The following is a 20,626-nucleotide window of genomic DNA, read 5'->3' as shown; positions in this document are numbered from 1 at the left end:
CACGAGATAACATGGCATGGGCGCCCTCTGCGGAACGTCTTTGCTCGATTACTAGGCCACAAGCCGGTCGAGGATGCGATGCGCCCTGTACTCCAGACTGTACCTTGTCCCCTGTTGTTGAGTGTACACATGACTTGAAAATTTCGAATGTTAAGCACATGCATGATGCATTCTTCGACCTGTTGAAACCTGCAATTTGTGGCTGCAGACATGATGTTACAACAAAGGTTGCTTAGCGCACACTAGACCTTCGGGGAGATTTGTGCCTGAGATGCCATTGGCCGTAACTGTGGACCGGTGTGAACAAGCCAGCAGCGACTCAAAAGGAGTCTCGTATGTTCAGGGTACCTTGCCTGTGCCAGCGCATTTGACATGGGGGTCCGGGCACTGGAATAGGGCGGTTGCCTCCAATCGACAAGTCAAAGATGCCTTGGAGTCTGCCTGGTGTTGCAGAGATACCGAGCTGTGACTTGAGGTCCGGGGGAATTGGTTAAAAAGACTGTCTTCTCGGGCGTTTTGGAAGCGGCGAAAAATGTGCTGTGGTCGCAACCAATTAGTGGTCTGGCGCAGTCACTTATTTAAACCTTCGTTGACTTCACTTTGTTCCCGCAGTTCACGACGGAAAGCTTCTCAGAAGTCTTCAGTCTTTTCGCCCCGCAATTCACGGCGTATCAACATGGCTGCTGTTCAACTAATCCAGCTCAAGCCAACTGTCGGGGTTGACGACGAGAAGTGGCTGAAGATCATCTCCGGATTTCGATCGGCAGAAGGTGGCACAGGTGTGGTGTGGGCACTGCAGCACGAAGATTCGAAGATCGCAGGAATCGCAGCTTGTGAGTACATACCACATACCGAAGATCTCGTCTCTGCCTGCCAATGTAAATTCGAGTGGCTGATGATGTCTTCCTGGACAGGTTTCGACACCTACGGTCATCAACAGGCATGGGCGGCCTCAGACGCTGGCCACAAGGTCAAGGACGACATCTCGGTGCTTGCGTCTGGCTCAATCTACGAGGACGTCGTGCTCTTCTCAGAAGACCCACTTCCAACAATCAAAGCGAACGTCGTGGAGCTCGTGTCATGGATTCACCCGGTGGACAAAATCGATGCGGAGCGCGAGAAGAAGGTCGCAGATGGCTTCAAGCACTTCCAGAAAGCAATCAGCAGCGAGGCGCCAGAAGCGGACGGAGGACTTGTTGCGGGATGGGGCCAAGTCCCTTTCGACCATGAAGGGGTGAAGTCGAGACGCTTTACGTCCCTCATTGGCTGGAAAGGTGTGGATGCTCACTACAAGTGCAAAGAGACCAGGCCGTTCCTTAACAACATTCACTGGCTCATGGAAAATGATGATTCGGGCGTCGAGATGGTTCATTATGCATACAGCAAGTCGCTTGACGGTGCAGGGACAAACTTGTAAGCACGCCACTATCTAGACAAGAGCGCAGAGAGAACGGATCGCTGGAAATTCCATGCACCTGAACATGTACGAAGATAGAGCCGAATTGAAGTGGATCGCAATGCCGGACCCAAAGCACATTGTTATGCTTGTTGCTTCTGCATCTTCAATTGTGCCACCGACATTTCCAGTTGTGCCGCAGATATACCTATCTGGACCATGGTATGGATGATAGAGAGAACACCGACAACCAGCGGGGTCCAGAATGCAAACCATTCGGTCTTGTACGTCCGATCTCTCCACCGGTCACTATCTTTGTAGCCTTGTGCCGCTGGAGAAATTGCAAAATCACAGCAAGCCGAGCTCCAAGAGTGGGGAAATCCAGGTGAGTATTGATCTGCTTGTCGATCAGAGGGTTGCCAGGAACGTCAGCCACCGGAGACGGCCTTTTCCACAGAGCCGATCGAGCAGAGGATCAAGCAGCGCGCCAGGTTTAGTTCTCTGTCGCTCAACGCCGTTGAAAATACCTCGTGCAGCTTTCACTTGGCCAAAGTGAAGTCTGAAAGAAAGCAGTACTTCGCAATGAAATTGAGCATGTTTGGCATCTGATAATTGTGCCGGCCGGTCCTCATCAAGCAGCCTGTAAAGCGGCATTAGCACGGCAATGGCACCTATTTCATAGGTGTAGGAACTTACAAGTCAAAAAGAGATGGTCCTGCCGCAGAGTTGAGATACGATGCACATACTGAAGGTGCTCGAAATAGGAAAAGAGTACTTGTGGGTTCGTGGAAGTCCAAATGCGCCCGGACATCGTCCACCCATGTCACAGAGATCTGCCGGCCTGCAATCTTCAGGAACAGCGAGGCAATGTTCAGGAGAGACACAGGGAAGCTTACTTGCTCGTCGCACAAGATAACCGGGTCGAAGATCCCTGTGGCGCCTTCCCCGCGAAGTACTCTGGTAAATGGCCCCCCAGCTTCGGAGAAACGTGTTATTTTGTGGTTGGCGATTTCGGAGCCAGCCTTCTCAATTTGAAGTCCCTTCAGCGACGCGGGCGTGTACAACATCGTAAGGTTTCCTAGGGCAGCGAAGACAGCCAGACGTAGACTGTCCTGAAGATTTGCAACACTGCCAATTTCTGTACCCAAGTTATATGCAAGACGGGAGGCGATCAAGTCAATAGTAATTGACTTGTTGTCCCCGGCCAGCTTCTGGGCGCTTAGGGCGACCTCGCAAAGCATGTCAAACAGTGTCCAGGCGTGTTAGTCAGTGCGATTATCATTATCCGAAGCTCAGCCTACCAATAATGAAGTAAGTGGCGCCGGTCCCTGGGTGGGAGACTTGGCCACGAAAGCAATGAGGTGCCCACGAGCCAAGGCAAACGCAAGGCTGAGTGTCAGAAGCCCCGCCTGTTTTCAGCTGAAAGCAGCAGTGAGTGCATGCGATATCTTAGGTCGGTCGTCAGGTGACAACAAGTCCAAAAGTCCGAATACTCGATCCCCTGGGTCAGCGCACTGCAGATGGGGGAGCATGTCCAGCAGCGGCAAGAGATGCTGCGTGCTCCTGAGAGAGTTATGCCTGTTGGCGAGCAGACGATCCAATTACTTCCTCATTTTGGGGTTCGCCGCGAGCGCCGGGGGTAAGCACAGGGCGGCATGACCCTCGTCCCGATCGGGGGTGCGCTCGGCGTCGATTTATTACCTCCTCTTGGCAATCCCTCCCCTTGAACTTCCACCATGGCAGGTTGGGACCTCTTCGTTATGTATTCCTCCGCTCACTATCCAGATGATACAGTAGATCACGCACTCGCACCAACCTTCCAACCATCATGGTTGTATCCTTCCGCACTCTCCATGCGCCCGTCCTTCTCGTCGCCACCTGTCTGACCTTCGGCGGCATGATCCCCTTCTGGAACCCCCACGGAGCCATTCTTGAATTCGGACTCCCCGAGCGCATTGCCGTGTCAGAGGCGGCCCACGCCAGCTTCATCATCAGCGGGGCGCGCGTGTCGGCCCTCGGGATGGCCATCTGGGTCTTCTATCTTCAGGGCAAGCTCGCCGCGGTGGATACGATCTTGGCATTGCTCTTCTATGTCGGCGCTGTTGATGCCTACGTGTGCTGGCAGCAGGATGTGCCCACGAGTGCAATCTTCAGGGCGGTTTCGGGCATTGTCATTGGAGGTTGGGGAATGCTGGGTTTGACTGCACGGCAGGCTTGACGATCGTGAAACACAATCTCGGCGGCAACCCGCAACAAGTGGACAGATCAATCCGTACTTGGGAGCATATTGTTGGTACGTGGGGGATACAGACATGACGGTGCTGCATCAACCACGATAGGACGCCTTCATCTTCTCGTCCAAGTCTTGACTGGGCAGCGTGGTAGATTCGACCCGACGGCGGAAGGTGAGCAGGAAGACAAATAAACCGAGAGGAGAAATCTTCGTAGAATTACGTTGAGCTCATTGCACGCCCCGTCATTATCACCCATGATTCGCTTCAATGCGCCTGCTCTGGCTTGTCCACTTTTGTTACAAAATTGGAGCAGCTCCCACCATGTGTCTGTATGCTGACTGCTGTACGAAGCCTGGACGGTATGCCCGTCAATTGTTCACATCTCTCCTGGCTTGAACATATTTACCTTCCAGCTCAGTTACTCCAAGCACCTCTTCGTAGTCGAATATTCACGAGGCAACGTGGCCGATATCTCTGTTCCCACCTTGTGCGGGTAAGTGTCTGCCGTGCCGAGTCCGACCTTGCGCCCTTAAGTTCATATCTTCCTCGACTGCATACGAGCCAGACCAGCTGCGCAAGTGTTGTTGTACCAATTCATGTCAATACTGTCAATCCAGAACTGACTGACCTGGCCTTGAACATTGGCGTAAAAGCTCAGCGTTGACATCTTGTAGAAGAGATAGTTGAAAGCAATTTGCGTGAGTTGGCACTTGTTGAAGTCTGGGCATGGGGGAATGCGGAAATGTTGGGTGGCTACCACCACCTCCGTCTGAGTGACATTGTCCCACTGATAAGCTGTGGCAACAAAGTCACAGATCTGGCTCAAATTTCTGGACCCGTTGTCGCATCCGACATAAGCGGAACTGGCGCTGAACCAGTAGTTGTTGTTATAATTGCGAGGTCCAGCTCCGAATGAACTGGGTGGGATGGCACCCGCGTCCGTAGAACCACCGACAGTGTTGTTGAGCGACGGGACAAACTGGGCAAGTCGGTTGCCGGACTGTGGAGGGAACGGCTCCGTCGGTGGTGGTACGTAGGCCCATCCGTCACCCCAGAAGAAGTGCTCGTAGGGATTGAAGATAGGTGGGAAGTCTGCAGTGTTGTTGTCAGTCGTAGAGAAGACGGGTAGGTCGTCAAACTACATGTGGTCAGCATGCACTCAATCCCAGAAATCTTAACAACACCTACTCCAATTTGGAAGGGACCGGTCTGGCCACAAGCTGTTGGTGTTGCGGCGGGTGGTGAGGAGCTGGCCAAATTGGTGGATGTCTGGATCGTGACGGACCCTCCAGCTGAATCTATTGACGAGGTGCCTGACTTGGTGATGGGACCAATACCTGGGATGTAAGTAGGAGTCGCTAAGGTTCAGTCAGCAAGTCGTTCAACAGAGCGTGTTGGATGGACTGACTGGTTGTTTCCCATGAAGTGTAAGTCAACGTTGAGCCTCCGGCCCAATTATTGCACCATCCAACCTCCTGGCCACCGATCGTGGCAGAAATCCACACACAAGTCTGTCTCTTCACTAGGTCTTCACCAGCAGACAAGCCCGCATCGTAACTGTATGTGGAGACGTCGTAGCCATACGCTGGTGTTCCATATCCGCTCACAGGGTTGAGACTCGTTGCGTAGACCGTAGCAACCTGGGTGATTGTGGTTGTGTATACGGGCTGGGTTGCTTGGACTTCTGTTGAGGAAGCGAGGGGGGTAGGCGGCCCATAGGAGAAGCCAGTGCCGGTCGCAGGTGCCCCAGAGCTTGCGTCTGCAGGTCCGACGATAGACGACCCAGTTGAAGTGCCATTCCAACCAGCAGAGGGGCTAGAGAAGGGGGTGTGAAAAGTGGCGTCGGTTGTATTGTACTGGGCTTCCTGTTGGGCAGATTTGACAGCCGGAACAGGCAGGACAGTGACAGTGGTGACTTCTGCGACGATAGACGCTGACGGCGAGTAGGCCCAGTCCGTGGTGGCAGGACCCTTCGACATGTAGAAAACGGAGGCACCGGTGTTGGGAACTTCAGTGGCTTCGTAGCCAGAGACCGAGATAGAATGAACGAAGGTTTGAGTGGCAGGGATTGGTTTGGCGGAGACAGGATTCTCGATGCTCTCGATGCTGACTTGCTCCGTGTCCACGTGAGCCATGGAGCTCGCAATCGCATTGGGATCTTGCTGAAGGATAGTGACTGTTGCAGGGACACGAACGACAGTTTGAGTGACCGTGATGTAGTTCCAAAGGGTCACGGGAGAGCATGGTGGTGGATTTGGCCTGCCGGACCTCAGTCAACACGAGATCAAGAAAGGTGGAAGGATGAGAATATCTGCTTACGCTTGTCTGATGGGCAAGACACCGCCTTCACAAAGTCCACAGACCGCACCCACAAGGAGGGAAGAGATTGCAAGTCTCATGGTGACTATGCTGTCGTAGCTGACTTCAGTGTGTGATCTCGATAGTCGTTGATGACCAAAGGTCTGATGACTCTGAAGAAAGAATGATCCGATGATGGCAAAGAGAGGAGTGGTGACAAGGCCAAGCAAGGGGTAGTTGGTAGTCACTGGCGATGAAGGGAAAGAGTGATGGGATGTGGGAGATGAAGACGAGGGCGAGAAGGGATTTAAAGGAGTGTCGACAGGATGAGTGAGGGCGTCGATGACTCAAGGGAAGGGTGAGTTGATGGTGAAAGGAAGACTGAATTGGTCATGGATCGCAGTTGACCACTTTGCTGAGACTCACACTCTCTCTTTTGTCTCCCTCACTGTCCTTCTCTCACTTTGACCTTCAGCCTTTCAACGACAACGCGGCAAAATTCACCCTCCACCTCACCTTTTCTCCCACAGATCGCGTCACTTCTCTACCAGACACCATACACACCCAGTACCTTTCACCTTTTCTGGAACCTTGTCATCCATTGTACCATGATACCATGCTGTGTGCGCAGCCTGCGTCTCGCCGTCGACTCAGCCAGCCAGACAGCCAACCAACTAAGCATGTTGCGGTGACATTTTCCCTCATCTCCCTCGACTCAACCTCAAACCACTTTAGTACGAACACGACGGAGCAGATCGCAGCACGTGGCAGAAGCATGGTGGAAGGACAAAGAACCATGCACCGTCTCGTACAGCTGCATACTTATGCAAGTCTTTCCCCTGGGCTCCGCCGGCCACCGTCCTCACCCGGTCATCATTTCAGTTGCGATCTCGATTTCACCGGTCGATTTGTCCAGCAAGAGGAGGCATAACCGTGCTTTGAACCTATGAGATCGCCATCAAGATGTTTGCTATCGGCCGGATATCTGTCAGTTTCATCTCCACAGTACTTATCCGCCTTGCGTCTGCGCGACAGCCTCGAGGTTGGCATAGAATTTTCCTTCCAAATCCACCGGGTACCTACAGCTGTCGACCCTCATGCCGGAAATTTAGTGACACACAGCCCAATTTGATGAAACCTCAAACCCGAGCTTGGCCTTGGACAGCCTGACGAGATCACCAACCTGTCCAGATGTGAAGCATCGCGGCATCCCGCTGACGCCGACGCGCCCGACTGGAGTCTGCAAGGCCTTCAGAGGCACCGCAAGACCGCAGCCAGTTGCACTCCATCTGCCTCCGCGCAGGTCTCTTTACGAGCTCCTCTAATGGAGATGCTTCCACTCCCTGCCCCTCAGAGGATTCATTGCCCTCCATGACCACTTGAGCAGTTGACAAGAAGTTGCATTTTGTTGACTGGAACGGGAGACTGCAGTCGAGCCGCAGACCAATGAGGTTAGTCTCTTGGCAGATCACGCCCCGATGTTAGCCATTGCATGGCGGAGGTGCATTGCCTACCTGGAGGAGAGACACTACAAAGCTGGCATAAGAAAGTATGTGAAGAAAGCACGTGGTTTCAATCCTTCTCCGACGAGCGGGCTGCAACAAAACAATTCCATTAATTACCTGCTGGCGTCACTAACATACACGATCGTCAAAACGTAAATGGGAAGAGGAGGGCTGTTTTTGAGGAGCGGACCAGTTGAGGTGCGAATGATGCAGATTGATTGCAATAATCCATGCGTCTCCAGACAAACCAAGATCCAACTGCAGAGAACCCTTCGTATACAAAAAAAGCACATGATCGTAAATGGTCGTGGGTATTTCGTGATGCGCCCAAAGATACCACCGCTAAACGCTTGCTTGCACCCCAAAAAAAACACAAGTCCCTACCCCGAATGCATGCGTCCAATGAACCAAGAGCCATGAACAACAGGAGCAGAATACATGTATCAGAAGAAGAAAGAGTCGTCATGGGTATCTCTCAATGCAGGCCGTCAAGACTCAGTGATCAGAAGCAGTGCGCCTCGAATATATGACTCCACTTAGAGGATCGTGTCGATCAGTTTCGAAGGTCGTTTTGTCCGAGGAACGGCTTCCCTATTCCTATTAAGAAGTTGTTGTCGTCGTCATCGTCGTCGTCGTCTCCTTCTCTTCGCGTTCGACCCCGCTCTCTTCATCGGGCAGCATTATCTCCACTTGTCGCCACAGCTACCAGAGCTTCCAGTCGATTCATTCCTCCACCAGTTCCGTTGCGATCACCAAAGGAAGTCGTCCTTTGGTGACGGCTTTGTTCGATATATGGAGCTGGGGCAAGACAAACCTAGACGAGGATTAGTTCCTGTTCGGGGACAAACGTCAAATACGCGCAAGGGGCAACTCACATTCTGATGTGTTTCTGGAGGTAACGGCCCGTGCTGTGGTTCTATGTACCCACTACTGGGCATGATCATCGGGTGCACTTCAACCGCGGTCATGCCGGGGGTAGGAATGCCATCACTGCTGCTGGAATCTTCCGGCGACGTCCGGGTTGGCGTAGGTCCACCATACCATGCTTGTCGTTTCGTTCTTTTGGCTGAAGATTGTCCCTCCAACGATTCACGTGTCATTTGCTGGTGCTGTTGAGCAGACATCATGGACGGGGGCGGAGGTCCCATGTCGACGTGTCTCGGCGGCTCATTGAATCGCATGCCCACACTCTGAATTTCATTGATTGTCTGCTGGCCCCACGATCCAGCTCCGTGACCTCGGTCTGCGTGTTCGTCAAGCTCTGGGTACTGGCTGGGACGATGGCCTTCCCACGAAACATGACCCTGGCGTACACGGGGATCTTGACTTGCAGCCGATGAGGACATGTTCGTATCAATCTGCATAGGACTCGGTTGTCGCCGTGGAGGAGTGTACGAGCGGTGTTGGACATGATCGAAACTCTCGATTCCTGGCAGTCGAGGGGCTTGGCCGGCGGCCGCTGTGGCATGTTGAGCATGTGCAGGTTGAGGAGCATCTGGAGTCTGCGAATATGTCAGCCCGCTCGTGGCTGGACGCCCATAGTTGAAATTGCCGGCCGGGTAAGTTGACGCATGCCACGTTCGCCTGCGCCAGTCTTCGCCCGGTGGAACAGGCTGGCCAGGAGCGATGGAGAACGTTGCAGAAGTTGGACTAGCAAATACACTTGGATTTGACGACGCGTGGGAACTTGGCGGACCCATCTGGTTCAAATAACCAACAGGGTAGCCGGGAGGATATTGACTCTGGTACGGATTCGGACCTGATGGTACGGACAAGCGGCGGGACTGCGGCCTCGAGCCAAAAAAGCCACCCAAGCGGGCATTGCTTGACACCGGCGAAGCCATGGAGGACAAGAAGCCCGGGCTACCAGGAGTTGCGGAGAAATTGGCAGAGGTGGGCGTGCTCAGACCACCAGGAGAATTTGGATTGTATCCGCGATACTGAGCGGGAGGGGTGTGTGGTGGATCGATTCCCAAATTCGGCCTGCTCACATTATCATTGGCCATAAGAAGAGGCGGCGGGCGTCGTTTGCCATCGGTGACGATGCTGTAGTTGGAGGAGGTCGAGCCAACACTCGAAGCGGATAGATTTCGGCTGTGCCCACGACTGTGACTTCCAGTGCTACCAGCGGTGCCGGTTCGCGGGCGACCTGTCGGTCTAACACGATCGGTGCGGATTTGCCGCTGGAATCGAGTCCCGGTGGCAGCAAGGGAGTCGGTCGGGATCTCCTCATTGACATGGACGGTTTGAGCGTGTTGGCGCAAGTTGTCCAGGCGGGAGAATCTGCGATTGCAGTGACATTGGAACGGGCGTTCACCCGTGTGTTTTCTGATATGACGAGCCAGATGCTCGCTTCGAGTAAAACTGAGGTTACAGGGCGGGTAGCCGGTGCAGAAGAATCTCTGGCCCTTCTTCTTCCTCGAGGCAGAGTCTGCCTCGCCTGGCTCGGCTTCGTTGTCCGAGCCAGGCTGGCCGGTGTCATCGTCGTCCATGTCCATGGCGTTCGACATTGCCTCGCCGCCATCTCTTCTCATTGTAGACTCGTCTCGTTCAGTGTCTCCGTGATCCATCGGCGTACCTTGACTCGATGGCTGGGAGGGCCTTGAATCGCTGGGCCGGGACTGGAGGGCATGATCTATGACCGCGACTTTGGCCTCGTCCATCAGTGTCGACGCATATCGGTCGGGCCGCGGGGTGGTCGGTGACTCCAAGTCGTCTCTCCTATCCTTGGACGGTAAAGTGTCGCTAAGGACGAGGCTGGAGATGGCTGCCATGGTGGGGTTGTGAGGTGAGGCAAGGCCAGTGCGCAACGGTCAGGCACTTGAGAGGCTGCGGCTCTACGCCACACAATGATGGCACATCCGGAGCGGCCGTGTGTGAAGATGAGGCTGCGGCGTGGTGTAGCTGAGAATGGTTTTTACGATGATTAGAGGCAGGGAAGTCGGGCTGAAAGGACTTGATAGACAACGCCGCAGTCGAAGGTGGCAAGGTAACGGACACTGTCGGAGGGGCTGGAGGACGGTGATAAGGCCCAGGGTTTTCCGGGCGCGAAGAAGGGTTCAGCAAGGATGTGGTTGCGGAAGCGAACAACCCATATGATCGACCTGTTGGCCGGAGAGGGGAGGAGGGGGGAGGGGGACGAGGGAAGAGACCAGAATAGGGGAGCGATGAAGCAGCTAGCGAGAGATCTGAGAGAGACTGAGAGTCGACAACTGGCGGCGGCGAAGGACAAGATCTTGATGCGGTTGATCGCAGACGCAGACGCAGGACTCGGGAGGTGATGAAGCGGGAGGAGGGTTATTGTTGGCGGCGAGGCATGCCCCTGGTGTGAATGGTGGAGTCGGTGCTAAGTGAAGTTAAGTAAAGCAGGGCTCGTCGGTGGGCTCCAGGCGGGTGGCAGATGACGAGCCTTAAGGGCACCATGGTGTGGGTCTCGCGGGCGTCAGAAAGGCCACCCAGTAGTACTCGTAGAGCCGTCCTGCTGCTGGCATTTAGTCAGCAGCGTTTGCCACGATGCGGGTGGGATGGGCAGGATGGGGTGGTTAGGTCGATACGAGGAGGGGGATGATGGGCGGTCCGGATGAGGGATGGGTGACCACGATGATGTTGGATGTTGGCTGATTGATGTTCGATGGTTCGATGGTTCGATGGGTTGATGGGATGGTGGACGGGCTGTGGGCGATGGGCGAGGGCGCTGGGCGATGGGCGATGGGCGATGGGATGCGATGGGTTGATGAATCACGAACAAAGGAATGAGTTGCATGTGCAGTGTGCAGTTGTTGGCGTGCAGTGCAGTGCCGTGCCGTGCAGCGCAGCGCAGCAGCGCAGGGGCGTCGCATTGACCCAGCGAGCGCCAGGTCTTCCCAAAGAGGGCGGGATGCAAAGTTGTGCAGGGCCCTGTCAAGCCGACAGTGCCGTCATCAATCCTCGCTCCTCCTCGCTCATCCCACACGCTGTGCCACCTCTAACCGGAGTGCTTGGATGGTTCCTGTCCGTGGTGCCTGTCTAGGCAGTGAGCTAGGCCTCCGGGCAATTGCTTGAGGGCGCCTGGATCGTGCACCCATAGGCGGTGGAAAAGCGAGGGGCAGGAGTGATTGGCGGGGGCAAGGCTGCCCCAACCACCTGGCGGCACCGGCACTGGCACTAGAGAGTTTGCACTAGGGGGAGGATATTTTCAGGGCACAGCCCCCCGATTTTGGCCTAGGCTGCCGTGGCTCCCTAGGCTCACTGGGCTCACTAGGCTCCTCATGGCCCTCCTCGTGCCTATTGACCATGAATCTCACCGTTGATGTGCATGCTTAAGGTACAGACCTACCAGTAGTCAGTCGATGCCCCTCGCAGAAAACTGCAAGCATCCCTGCAAGATCAGCATCGTGGCCACTGAGCGGCGCAAACGAAATCTTAAAAGGCCTCATCCTCCACGACTTGGGACATCTCTTTTCGCTGTCTCTCGCTCTCTCGCTCTCTCGCTGCCCTCCTTCGAGGCCACACTTTACCCGACCAGGCCATTGACACTATCCCACACATGTCCTTTGATTGTTGAAATGGCCAAATTGCCCCTCGCCTGGCCTGATCTTGTCCTGCGCTTTTTCGCCTGTCAAACCTCAATGAACCCGTGGGACAGACGCTGTCAGGTTCTCTCCTCGCAAACACCGGCCCTGCTCGAGGCTCTTTTGTTCCTGAGTTATATTTTCTTACCACCTTTCCCTGCGACTCTCCTGTAATCCCTCTCACCCACCCAGCCTCAGCCTTTTTCTGCTCGTCGAATCACCTTGGTCGACGTCAAGCCGAGCCTGTCATCCCGGTCTTACCACTTCGTGTTCTTCATCTTTTCTTCGCCTGACTCACCTTTTGTTTGCGCGTACAACGACCACCCCCCCTCTCCCCTCCCCCTCCTCGCGGAATACCCCGCCCATCCGATGTCCGCCACTCCTGCTTGGACCAACACCTGAGGTTGTAAACTCGCAGGCAGCTTTTCTGACAGCTTTTGTCCCTCCCCCTTCGTTCGCTGACCGCATACCTGCCGCAGGATGTGCCCCGGGTCTTTCGGATTGTATGGTTGATCCAATACTTTTTCACGGTCTTCGGCCTTGACTAAAGGCTCTCTCACCCTTTGCCATCTGTCAGGTACAATGAATACGTGGGAGAGTGGAGTAGCCGTTGCTCGCCGAGAACAACTGACCCTAGAAAAAGGCCATTATGATAAACTTGCAGCAAACTTGTCTCGCTCGGTCCAGGAACAAGGCACACAGCGTCAGGTACCCCGAGTCCAGGGATCCGTGTCCTCCCCGCCCAGTCCTTTTTTCCGCCCTCTTTGCTCCGGATGTCGTCCTAACGTACTGTATCAGATGACTCTTTTCCCCTGCTCTCCTGATATCCTCGAGTCATACCCAGTACACTTCTTGATCGCCAATCTTCACCGACAACCTGGCTGAACTTATTGCCTCCAACAACAACCATGACGCGAATGAGCTAAGCTGGCAGGAAATAGCATGTGATAAGAAAACCTATGGTGCGTGCGTGCGTGCGTTCGAGACCGTTCATTCGACCCCGCATGATTCCTAGCGTACCGTGATTCGGACTGGTTCCCCTCCAGATGAGGTACATTTTGGCACGGATAAACTCGGACAGCCCAGTTTGGTACTTTTGGCCCAAGGCACTGACTCGATGATTGGGACTCGGTGCCTCGTAAACGCCTCGACACCGCGGGGAAATGGCGATAACGATAAAGAACCAATAGTCTAGCACCAATATGGTTACCCTCAGCCTTGCGCGAGGCCCATCCGTATTTCTATGCTTGACAATAGAGAGAGTAGCTAGGTACTCCGTATATGCCATAGGATCTACAGCAGCAAATTAGACAATACCCCAGAGGGTTACGCTCCTCCGCCGGATCGGCTGTGGGCGGACACTGGCCGAGACTCAGAATATTCCGACACAAGAGAGGGAGGCCGGCACGGGGACAATCCTCCAGGGCCGGCTGCCAAAATTCCTGGCATTGCAATCGCAGCGTGCATCGGTGGAATGGATGACCCTGATGCTACTGAGGAGCGCCGCACCATCTCGATGGGGTGCATGATACCTTGCCCTAAGAGACGAATTCGACCACCACGGATTCGTTTTAGGAAAGCTAGGCCTTCTCGAACACTGCGAAACACTTGGTCAGCCTCGTCAGCCTCGTCGACCGGCAGCAGGTTTGTTGATCTGGATTTCCTCTTCCTGATCACTTCTGGCACGAGCCACCGCCACAATTTACCCACCCACCGGATAATCGTGCCTGCCACAGCATCGGGAAGAAGCCGTATGACGATGCCCACCGGAATGGACATGAAGCCCAAGACCAAAGAAATGGCCCACTGGACGCCATTCAGCCTTGTCACCACAAATGCATCTCCACCCACAAACACAATCAGCACCTGGCCCACCGCCATGATGGTGAACATCAGCTGGAACAGCCAGTTTTTGTGCAGCCCTTGGAAGATATTGAGTTTGTTGTCGATGCGCCTGCTGTTGACAAGTTTGAAGATCTGCATCCACACGAAGACGTTGAAGACTAAAGTCTTCTGCTCCTCGGTAGGATAGTGCAGGAAGTCAGGCCCAGCAAAGTAGAGGATGAATGTAACCGTGAGTTGGTAGAGTGACTGACCCATGATCATCTTCCACATTGTGACGTTGATCAACGCTGTAGAGCGAGGTTCAGGCTTCCTCTCTAGGACGCTATAGTTGGGGGGATCTGTCGCAAGGGCCAACGCCGCAAACGTGTCCATGATTAAGTTGACCCAAAGTAATTGAACCGCATTGAGCACGGACGCTTCGTCGTCGTTCGAAACCGCCGAGACAAAAGTGAGTATAACGGCTGTGATGTTGACAGTAATTTGAAACTGGAGGAACTTTTTCACAGAGTCGTTCACCGTGCGGCCCCAGGCCAAGGCCTTAACGATGGATGAGAAGTTGTCGTCCATGAGGATAATGTCGGAGGCTTCCTTAGCGACTTCAGTTCCTGTAATTCCCATTGAAAATCCCACGTCGGCGGCTCTCAGTGCTGCTGCGTCGTTCGTACCATCTCCCGTGACCGCAACCACTTCCCCCTGCTCCTTCAGAACTTTGACCAGGATGCGTTTATCGTCCGGGCTGGACCGCGCAAGGACGCAAAGACGTTTAGCGGCTGATTGCAGCTCGCGCTTGTCGAGGTTGCGGAATTGGGCTCCTTCCATTACCAAGCCATCATCCTCGAGAATGCCACATTCCTTGGCAATGGCCCTGGCCGTTTCGATGTTATCGCCTGTCACCATTTTCACGGCCACCGACGCACGTTGGCAATCTTTCACTGCCGAGGGTACGCCATCGCGGACTGGGTCCTGGATCCCGACGATGCATACGAGAATCATCTGCTCAAAGACATCTGATGCTTGTGGCTGGTCGGTCACGTCTGGGTTTGAGCTCGCTTTCGTCGTCGGCGGCCACTGATCAAAATCGCGGTATGCAATTGCCAGAGTCCGCAAAGAGCGGGACGCATATGTGGATATAACCTCCGTCAGTGTCTTCCTTTGAGCGAGCTCTAGGGGTCCATGTCCCAGCTGGTCCAGAGGCTCGATTAGTACAGAAGTGCACCGTTCCAGTATGATCTCCGGGGCTCCTTTGACGAAGAGGCGATATTGGTCACTTGATGACCTGACCACGGCCCCCATGTATTTCCGGCGAGAGTCGAATGGGTACAGCTCAATCAAAGGGTAGTTGGACCTCTCAACGCTGAGTGGACCCAACCCAAAATTCCGTTTGGCCCAGTCGAGGAGGGCGGTCTCGGTTTTAGATCCTATGTAGGTCAGCGTCCCCTTTTCATTCCCTTCGAACGCGGTAGTGTTGACAGCGACCGACTGCTTTAGGAGTTCCCGTAACCGTGGAGGAAGAATTGACAGAGCATTCTTCTCGGAATCCCGTAGACCTGTAGCTCGAGTCGCAGGTAGCATTGCTGCCCCAGCGACACCATGGGATAGGTGAGTTCGTTTCATAGGTCTAGTATAGGGCGCTGGAGGCGAGGCGGAGGTCGGTTCTTCTGCGGCATTGCTGCGATCGCCGAAAGATATAGTCCCAGCCCCTATTGTCCCTGCTACCACAGTCATGATGTTCTGGGTTAAAGTTCCCGTTTTGTCTGAGCAAATAACCGTTGCATTTCCCATGGTCTCGCAGGACTGAAGGTGTCGAACGAGGTTATTGTCCTTCGTCATCCTCTTTGTCGCGAATGCTAGAGCGAGGGTAACCGCTAGTGGTAGGCCTTCGGGAACGGCCACCACAATGATTGTAATCGCCGTAACAAGAATGTTCATAAAGTGTTGGGCCTTGTCATCTGCACTTCGATCGTCTGAACCGATTCTAGCTAGAAATTCGATGAAGAGAACAGCGAACAAAAGCAGTCCAGCTCCACTGCCAATCTTCGCAATGTATCCTTCAGCAGCATCAGCACGAGTCCCCCAAGTCTCGTAGAAAGTTAGGCCTACCGGCGAGAGCACTCAATTTGAACTGTAGTGGGGTCAGATCTGTCTCCTCACGCAGAGACACCATAGTATGCCCAAAACCAGAGTGTATGCCAACTGCAGTGACGAGGAAGGTACCAACACCTTCCGACACTTTGGTACCAGAGATCATAAATGGATCAAACTTCTTGAAATCTCCTTTCTCTGCCTGGAGCGCAAGGATATGATCATCCGCGGGTGTTTTCTTGATGAGGTCTGACTCCCCGGTTGCGGATGCTTCGTCACAGCTGACGTTGTGTCCATCAATGAGGATACCGTCCACGGGCAGAACATCCCCTGGTTCTAGCACCATTACATCTCCGACCAAGATGGCATGGATTGAAACTTCTATCGTGCTGCCCGATCGGACGACCTTGACGAGCCTGTCTTCTCTTTTCCGATTGAGCTTTGCAAACTGCCGTTCCTTCTGCCAGTCGTTTAATGCACCGACAATCACAACAATCAGGATGGCGACGATGATGGCGACCCCCTCCACCCATTCGACCTTCGCGCCTTCTTCCTGCGTGGGGCCGAAGGTCTGGTACAGGCCGAGTGCAAGCGACACAACAGCAGCCACACTCAATAAGATCAGCACTTTGTCGTGCATTGCGATCCAGGCGAGTCTCCATATTGATTTTGGCTTTTTCTCGGGCAGCACATTTTCGCCAAAGACGCGTTTGCGATTTGCGAATCCATAGCGATCTCTGTCATCTCGCCCAGTCGGCTGTTCCTCGTCAACGCTCAATCCAGCCCGGAGGTCTGTTTTCAGACCCTTCTCTAAACCTATCAGTCCGCCTAATGCAAGGAGAGCGGCATGATTTTTCGGGTTCGTAAGCTGCGAAAGTTGCTCTGGCGAGAAGGCAAATAGGTTGTTGCCATTCTTTGCGTTTTCTTCACTATCCCTCGGTTGTGGGACGGTAGCGCGTGCCATGTGATGGCCGAGAGCATTGGTGCCAGACTCCAGAAAAATGGTTCAGTAATTTCAACAAGCGCAGGTCCAGGGCAGTGGTGAATATAAAGCTGTGTAAAGGCTTCGTAATGAGACACTAGAGTCGGTAAAAGAGAACCACGATCGAGTAAGGGCACAAGGTCATCCATTTTCGAATCTTGTCATGTTGGGCATCTCTTATTCACTATCCGTTATGCCCAGCATCGAGCCCGTCGTTCGATGAGGTCTGACAGGCAGTGGGAGAATTAACGCAGAAGCATCTGATTTGTACACGATTTCCTGCCGCCAAGGAGAATCAGACCACATGGTGAAACTTGGACTGCCACGCCGAGCCACTCGAACTGGTGGTCAAGGAGCCAAGGCTCTCGTGGTTCCATTGTGATCAGTGACTCGGTTGGAGGAAGGCGACCATAAGTCGGTCGTGGCGATGGTTGTACACTCCATGTGTTAGTGTTGGACATGTACAGTCCGCAGGCATGCCGTTTTGAGATGAGGCTGCAGGCGTGATTGGGTCACCAGCTGAGCCTAGTGATCCATGAGGCCCATAAGAGCCGATATCTGTGTGCATGACGGTCGCAGGGAGGCAACTGAGTACTGGCAGAAGAGGAGTAGATGCCATCTGGTATGCTCTACCTTGTTATGTCTATGCATGGAGCATGCGCGGCTCGGTGCATCGTTCGGCAAACCTGTATGTTTTGCTTGTTTGGCGGACATGGTGACAAGGTATTTCTGATGTAATTCATCATCGTCGCACTCCTTTCCTAATGTCCTTGCTTCCTTGTCGTCTGGATGACTGCCGTCATAGCTAGTGAAGTTCTATTGTACTCCTGCGTGCAGATGTCAGAGCGGCATCACTTGCGTCCCGATCGGGTATGAGGTACGACCTGACATCTTGGCGCAGCAATACGGCAAAGCTTTGGAAGCCCTTTGATGTACGTGAACATTATTTGGCCGAAGTGAGGCAAAAACCTCCACTTATCCTCGGAGAGGCAAGCCTTGATGTGATGCGTTAGAGAGGAAACTCCCAACCTCGATTTTGCCTTCGCCGTCGTGGTGACTTGGGGGTCTAACGTGGATATGGCTGCGACGACCACCCGAGGCGACTCAGGCAACGCCACGTCGACCTATATCGACATTGACGCTCTCACCTCTGACGACTTCTCACCTTACACACATGCAAACACCCTTGTTCTCGCTACCAACAACCCGTCCGACCCAACCATCGACCTCACCACACCACTATCCCGCGTCCTTTTCGACCTGCAAGAAATCGACTCGCATATCCATACCCTTACCTCCCGCTCCGCGCTCGACATCCTAACGTATACTGCGACTCAGAATGCCGCTGCTCAACGAATACTCACCAGGATAGAAGAGGAACGAGCACGTCTCAACGCCAGCTACGAACGGTTGGAGAAGGAAGTCCTGGTCCGGCATCAGAAAGCAGGGGATGCCAAAACCACCGCCCAACGGAGCTGGGAGGTTCTCCGCTTAGGACGGGGCGTACAGCGCATCCTCAATCTTGCACGGCAATTCGAGGTGATCCTTGCCGAGTCTGGTCTTGGAGGGACTACGAGATTCGGTAAGGAGGACCACGGCGCGCTTGTGCGCGCAACGCTTTCAATTCTCGGGTTTCGCGATGTCATCACGGGAAAGGAGGGCTCTGACTTGGCACGCATCAACCTTGTGAAAACTTTGCGCGGGAGAGTCTTCGAAGATGGTGAGGCTCGGATCCTCGACTTTGCAAGACGCGTTGTCAGAGAGTTCTCCATGAGTACACTGTCCTCGGGTTCTGGCGGGGGAGTTTCAACAGCCTCTGGCCCCACGTATCGAGAAGTAGAAGATAGCCGTGCCCGGTTCACTAGCGCAGTGCATATTCTTTATCTCCTCTCCCCGGCACCGAGGATAGATGGAGAGAAGATGAGAAAGAAGGACTTCGAGCCGGAATATCTGCTCCGTGCATTGCAGGGCTATTTACAGACGGCCATCACGTCGAGTTCTGCATCGATAGGAAGAGCTCTGGGGCAATTACCGACACTAGACCGTGCTTTGTTGGAAACAAGTGCACGATGTCAGAATATTGTCGCCCTTCAAGCCATGCTGCGCGGCATATCTGCCCCCGACCATCCATTACTGCAAGTTGAAGCTCTGGAAGACAAGAAATCCACCAACAATGACGATGAGGAGGACTCGGATGAGGAAGAGGAGGAAATTCCGGAGTCCTCGAAAACAAATACCCCTGACAACTTCCTCTCGTTGCTCCTCAGCGCACTCGACACAGCCTCTCTCCCCTCATATTTCTGGCGCTCACTAGCGTCCTCATTATCCATTCGTGTGCAAGAGATCCTGACAAGAGGAGGCGTTTCCGCACGCACGCTGCGAAGTCAACGGGACACTGTCAGGCAGGAGATCCGCGAGTGTGTCCTTCGCGGCTCGAAGCTGCCGAGGACTCTGCTGGTAGGTGATTCGAAAGCAACGTCGACTGCAAAGGGCGAGCAAGAAGCAGATAATTGGGAACGGGAGGCGGCGGTCATGGTCGGGAGTGTTGTGGGTTTGCTGGGGCGGTAAAGGACTGAAACCTTGGTCACACCGGATGCCTGTGGTGCTCCTAAACACGAGTGAAGATATTTATTCAGAAAGCCCTTCCCACCGTCAAACCGAAACGCAGGTGATTTTCCGAGTCCGCGCTATGCAATTCTTTCTTATTGTACATCCCCAGCCCTGTCTGTACATTTCTCTTCATCAATATAGGCTGAAATGTTGGGCGGTCCTCTCCTTAGGACCAGCACGGTCAACTCTCTCGAGCTACCGAGGTCCCATCTTTGGCATACCATATCGCCGAAACACGCAGGTGACTCTTACATGCTCGCGAGCCCGTGGCAAACCTCGTCCAAGCCGTATGCAAACCCAGCACATCCACCTGTTCCTTCACCCGAACCATGACTTGCCTTTTCTCTCGGACTTTGCCTTTGCAGCAGCCGCGGCGTCTTCTTTTGCAATCTGCTCTAACGTGCGATCTCGTTTGTAATCCACGACTCTCTTCTCCTTAAAGTATTTGATCTGGAGCCACAAAGCATAACCAACATTAGTATTCATGGTTCCGGCGGATGCAGCTTTGCGGACTCGCAACCCTGAAGAGACGCTCAATCAGATTGTACTCACCCAACTTCTCGCACAGTCCTTCTCGTAGGCGGCCACCTCCGCCGGACAGACCTTCCGTGCCTTCTCGTCCTCCTTGACGGCGTCTAATATGTCGTGCCGATCTAGGCACTGGAAGAAAATATCGCGGGACTCGTAGCATTGTTCGCGAGACGTGCGGTCGGGCGCCACGTAGCCGCCGTCTTTCGATCGCGGGGGGAGGTTCGATGATTGTGGTAGAGAGGGATTAGAGGAGGCAGAGCCCACCAGCCAGGTTGGAAGACCCCAGGCCATGGTCTGCGAAGATCGAAACGTGCAGACGGAAGAGAAGGAGCTGGGGAAGTCGACAGGGCAGTTCTAGTGCTCAGGTTGTAGGAGAGGCGGGAGGCTGCTTTTATTTGCTTTCCAGAGGCTGTGTGCTCGCTGATCGTGTATAGAGGTCCCTCATGAGATGTCACTGGCGCCGACGGATTTATTCTTCAATAGCGTTTTGGAGATGGTTAGAAGCCCCCAGCCCTCCACGTGACGAGGCTCGGAGTTATTATTGCATCGTCATTTTGGTTCGCTGTCCGACTCCAATTATTCAAACACCTTTC

The 20,626-nt window shown here is 54.0% G+C and overlaps 8 protein-coding genes across 8 annotated transcripts; 4 read left to right on the top strand and 4 right to left on the bottom strand.

The window, feature by feature from the left end:
* Positions 1–676: 676 nt before the first annotated feature.
* PV07_08218 (uncharacterized protein) lies at positions 677–1,417 on the top strand (the record flags this gene model as incomplete). Its single annotated transcript, XM_016395361.1, has 2 exons — positions 677–833; positions 915–1,417. The coding sequence occupies 2 exons, from the start codon at positions 677–679 to the stop codon at positions 1,415–1,417; spliced, it is 660 nt and encodes a 219-aa protein (XP_016248780.1).
* Positions 1,418–3,149: 1,732 nt separating this feature from the next.
* On the top strand, positions 3,150–3,860 carry PV07_08217 (uncharacterized protein). The gene has a single exon (XM_016395360.1). The coding sequence runs from the start codon at positions 3,225–3,227 to the stop codon at positions 3,612–3,614; it is 390 nt and encodes a 129-aa protein (XP_016248779.1). The 5' UTR covers positions 3,150–3,224; the 3' UTR covers positions 3,615–3,860.
* Positions 3,861–4,165: 305 nt separating this feature from the next.
* Positions 4,166–6,029, bottom strand: PV07_08216 (uncharacterized protein; the record flags this gene model as incomplete). The annotated part of the gene is made up of 4 exons (XM_016395359.1): positions 4,166–4,768; positions 4,819–4,988; positions 5,039–5,889; positions 5,950–6,029. 4 exons carry the CDS (start codon positions 6,027–6,029, stop codon positions 4,166–4,168), a joined length of 1,704 nt encoding a protein of 567 aa, XP_016248778.1.
* A 1,490-nt stretch (positions 6,030–7,519) lies between these two features.
* On the bottom strand, positions 7,520–11,205 carry PV07_08215 (uncharacterized protein). The gene is made up of 2 exons (XM_016395358.1): positions 8,309–11,205; positions 7,520–8,247 (listed from the first exon to the last, which is right to left on the bottom strand). The coding sequence occupies exons 1-2, from the start codon at positions 10,205–10,207 to the stop codon at positions 8,101–8,103; spliced, it is 2,046 nt and encodes a 681-aa protein (XP_016248777.1). The 5' UTR covers positions 10,208–11,205; the 3' UTR covers positions 7,520–8,100.
* A 691-nt stretch (positions 11,206–11,896) lies between these two features.
* Positions 11,897–12,998, top strand: PV07_08214 (uncharacterized protein). Its single transcript, XM_016395357.1, has one exon. The coding sequence runs from the start codon at positions 12,566–12,568 to the stop codon at positions 12,866–12,868; it is 303 nt and encodes a 100-aa protein (XP_016248776.1). The 5' UTR covers positions 11,897–12,565; the 3' UTR covers positions 12,869–12,998.
* Positions 12,999–13,074: 76 nt separating this feature from the next.
* PV07_08213 (calcium-translocating P-type ATPase, PMCA-type) lies at positions 13,075–17,114 on the bottom strand. Its single transcript, XM_016395356.1, has 2 exons — positions 15,929–17,114; positions 13,075–15,876 (listed from the first exon to the last, which is right to left on the bottom strand). The coding sequence occupies exons 1-2, from the start codon at positions 16,872–16,874 to the stop codon at positions 13,310–13,312; spliced, it is 3,513 nt and encodes a 1,170-aa protein (XP_016248775.1). The 5' UTR covers positions 16,875–17,114; the 3' UTR covers positions 13,075–13,309.
* A 544-nt stretch (positions 17,115–17,658) lies between these two features.
* Positions 17,659–19,573, top strand: PV07_08212 (uncharacterized protein). Its single transcript, XM_016395355.1, has one exon. It carries the CDS (start codon positions 17,970–17,972, stop codon positions 19,458–19,460), a length of 1,491 nt encoding a protein of 496 aa, XP_016248774.1. The 5' UTR covers positions 17,659–17,969; the 3' UTR covers positions 19,461–19,573.
* PV07_08211 (uncharacterized protein) lies at positions 19,506–20,493 on the bottom strand. Its single transcript, XM_016395354.1, has 2 exons — positions 20,055–20,493; positions 19,506–19,952 (listed from the first exon to the last, which is right to left on the bottom strand). The coding sequence occupies exons 1-2, from the start codon at positions 20,322–20,324 to the stop codon at positions 19,821–19,823; spliced, it is 402 nt and encodes a 133-aa protein (XP_016248773.1). The 5' UTR covers positions 20,325–20,493; the 3' UTR covers positions 19,506–19,820.
* Between the last annotated feature and the right edge of the window lie 133 nt (positions 20,494–20,626).

The sequence above is a fragment of the Cladophialophora immunda genome (assembly GCF_000835495.1).
Source record: "Cladophialophora immunda strain CBS 83496 unplaced genomic scaffold supercont1.4, whole genome shotgun sequence".
In the NCBI taxonomy this organism is placed as follows: Eukaryota; Fungi; Ascomycota; class Eurotiomycetes; order Chaetothyriales; family Herpotrichiellaceae; genus Cladophialophora; species Cladophialophora immunda.
The sequence above is the reverse complement of the archived record's forward strand: the minus strand, read 5'-3'. Positions and strand labels throughout refer to the sequence as shown.

Coding starts and splice junctions, on each gene's coding strand:
- PV07_08211 (XM_016395354.1), bottom strand. CDS start 20,324: ATGGCCTGGGGTCTTCCAACCTGGCTGGTGGGCTCTGCCTCCTCTAAT. Junction 19,953..20,054: donor AGGACTGTGCGAGAAGTTGG/GTGAGTACAATC, acceptor TTGTGGCTCCAG/ATCAAATACTTTAAGGAGAA.
- PV07_08213 (XM_016395356.1), bottom strand. CDS start 16,874: ATGGCACGCGCTACCGTCCCACAACCGAGGGATAGTGAAGAAAACGCA. Junction 15,877..15,928: donor CAAATTGAGTGCTCTCGCCG/GTAGGCCTAACT, acceptor ATGCTGCTGAAG/GATACATTGCGAAGATTGGC.
- PV07_08214 (XM_016395357.1), top strand. CDS start 12,566: ATGAATACGTGGGAGAGTGGAGTAGCCGTTGCTCGCCGAGAACAACTG.
- PV07_08212 (XM_016395355.1), top strand. CDS start 17,970: ATGGCTGCGACGACCACCCGAGGCGACTCAGGCAACGCCACGTCGACC.
- PV07_08217 (XM_016395360.1), top strand. CDS start 3,225: ATGGTTGTATCCTTCCGCACTCTCCATGCGCCCGTCCTTCTCGTCGCC.
- PV07_08215 (XM_016395358.1), bottom strand. CDS start 10,207: ATGGCAGCCATCTCCAGCCTCGTCCTTAGCGACACTTTACCGTCCAAG. Junction 8,248..8,308: donor CTCCAGAAACACATCAGAAT/GTGAGTTGCCCC, acceptor ATCCTCGTCTAG/GTTTGTCTTGCCCCAGCTCC.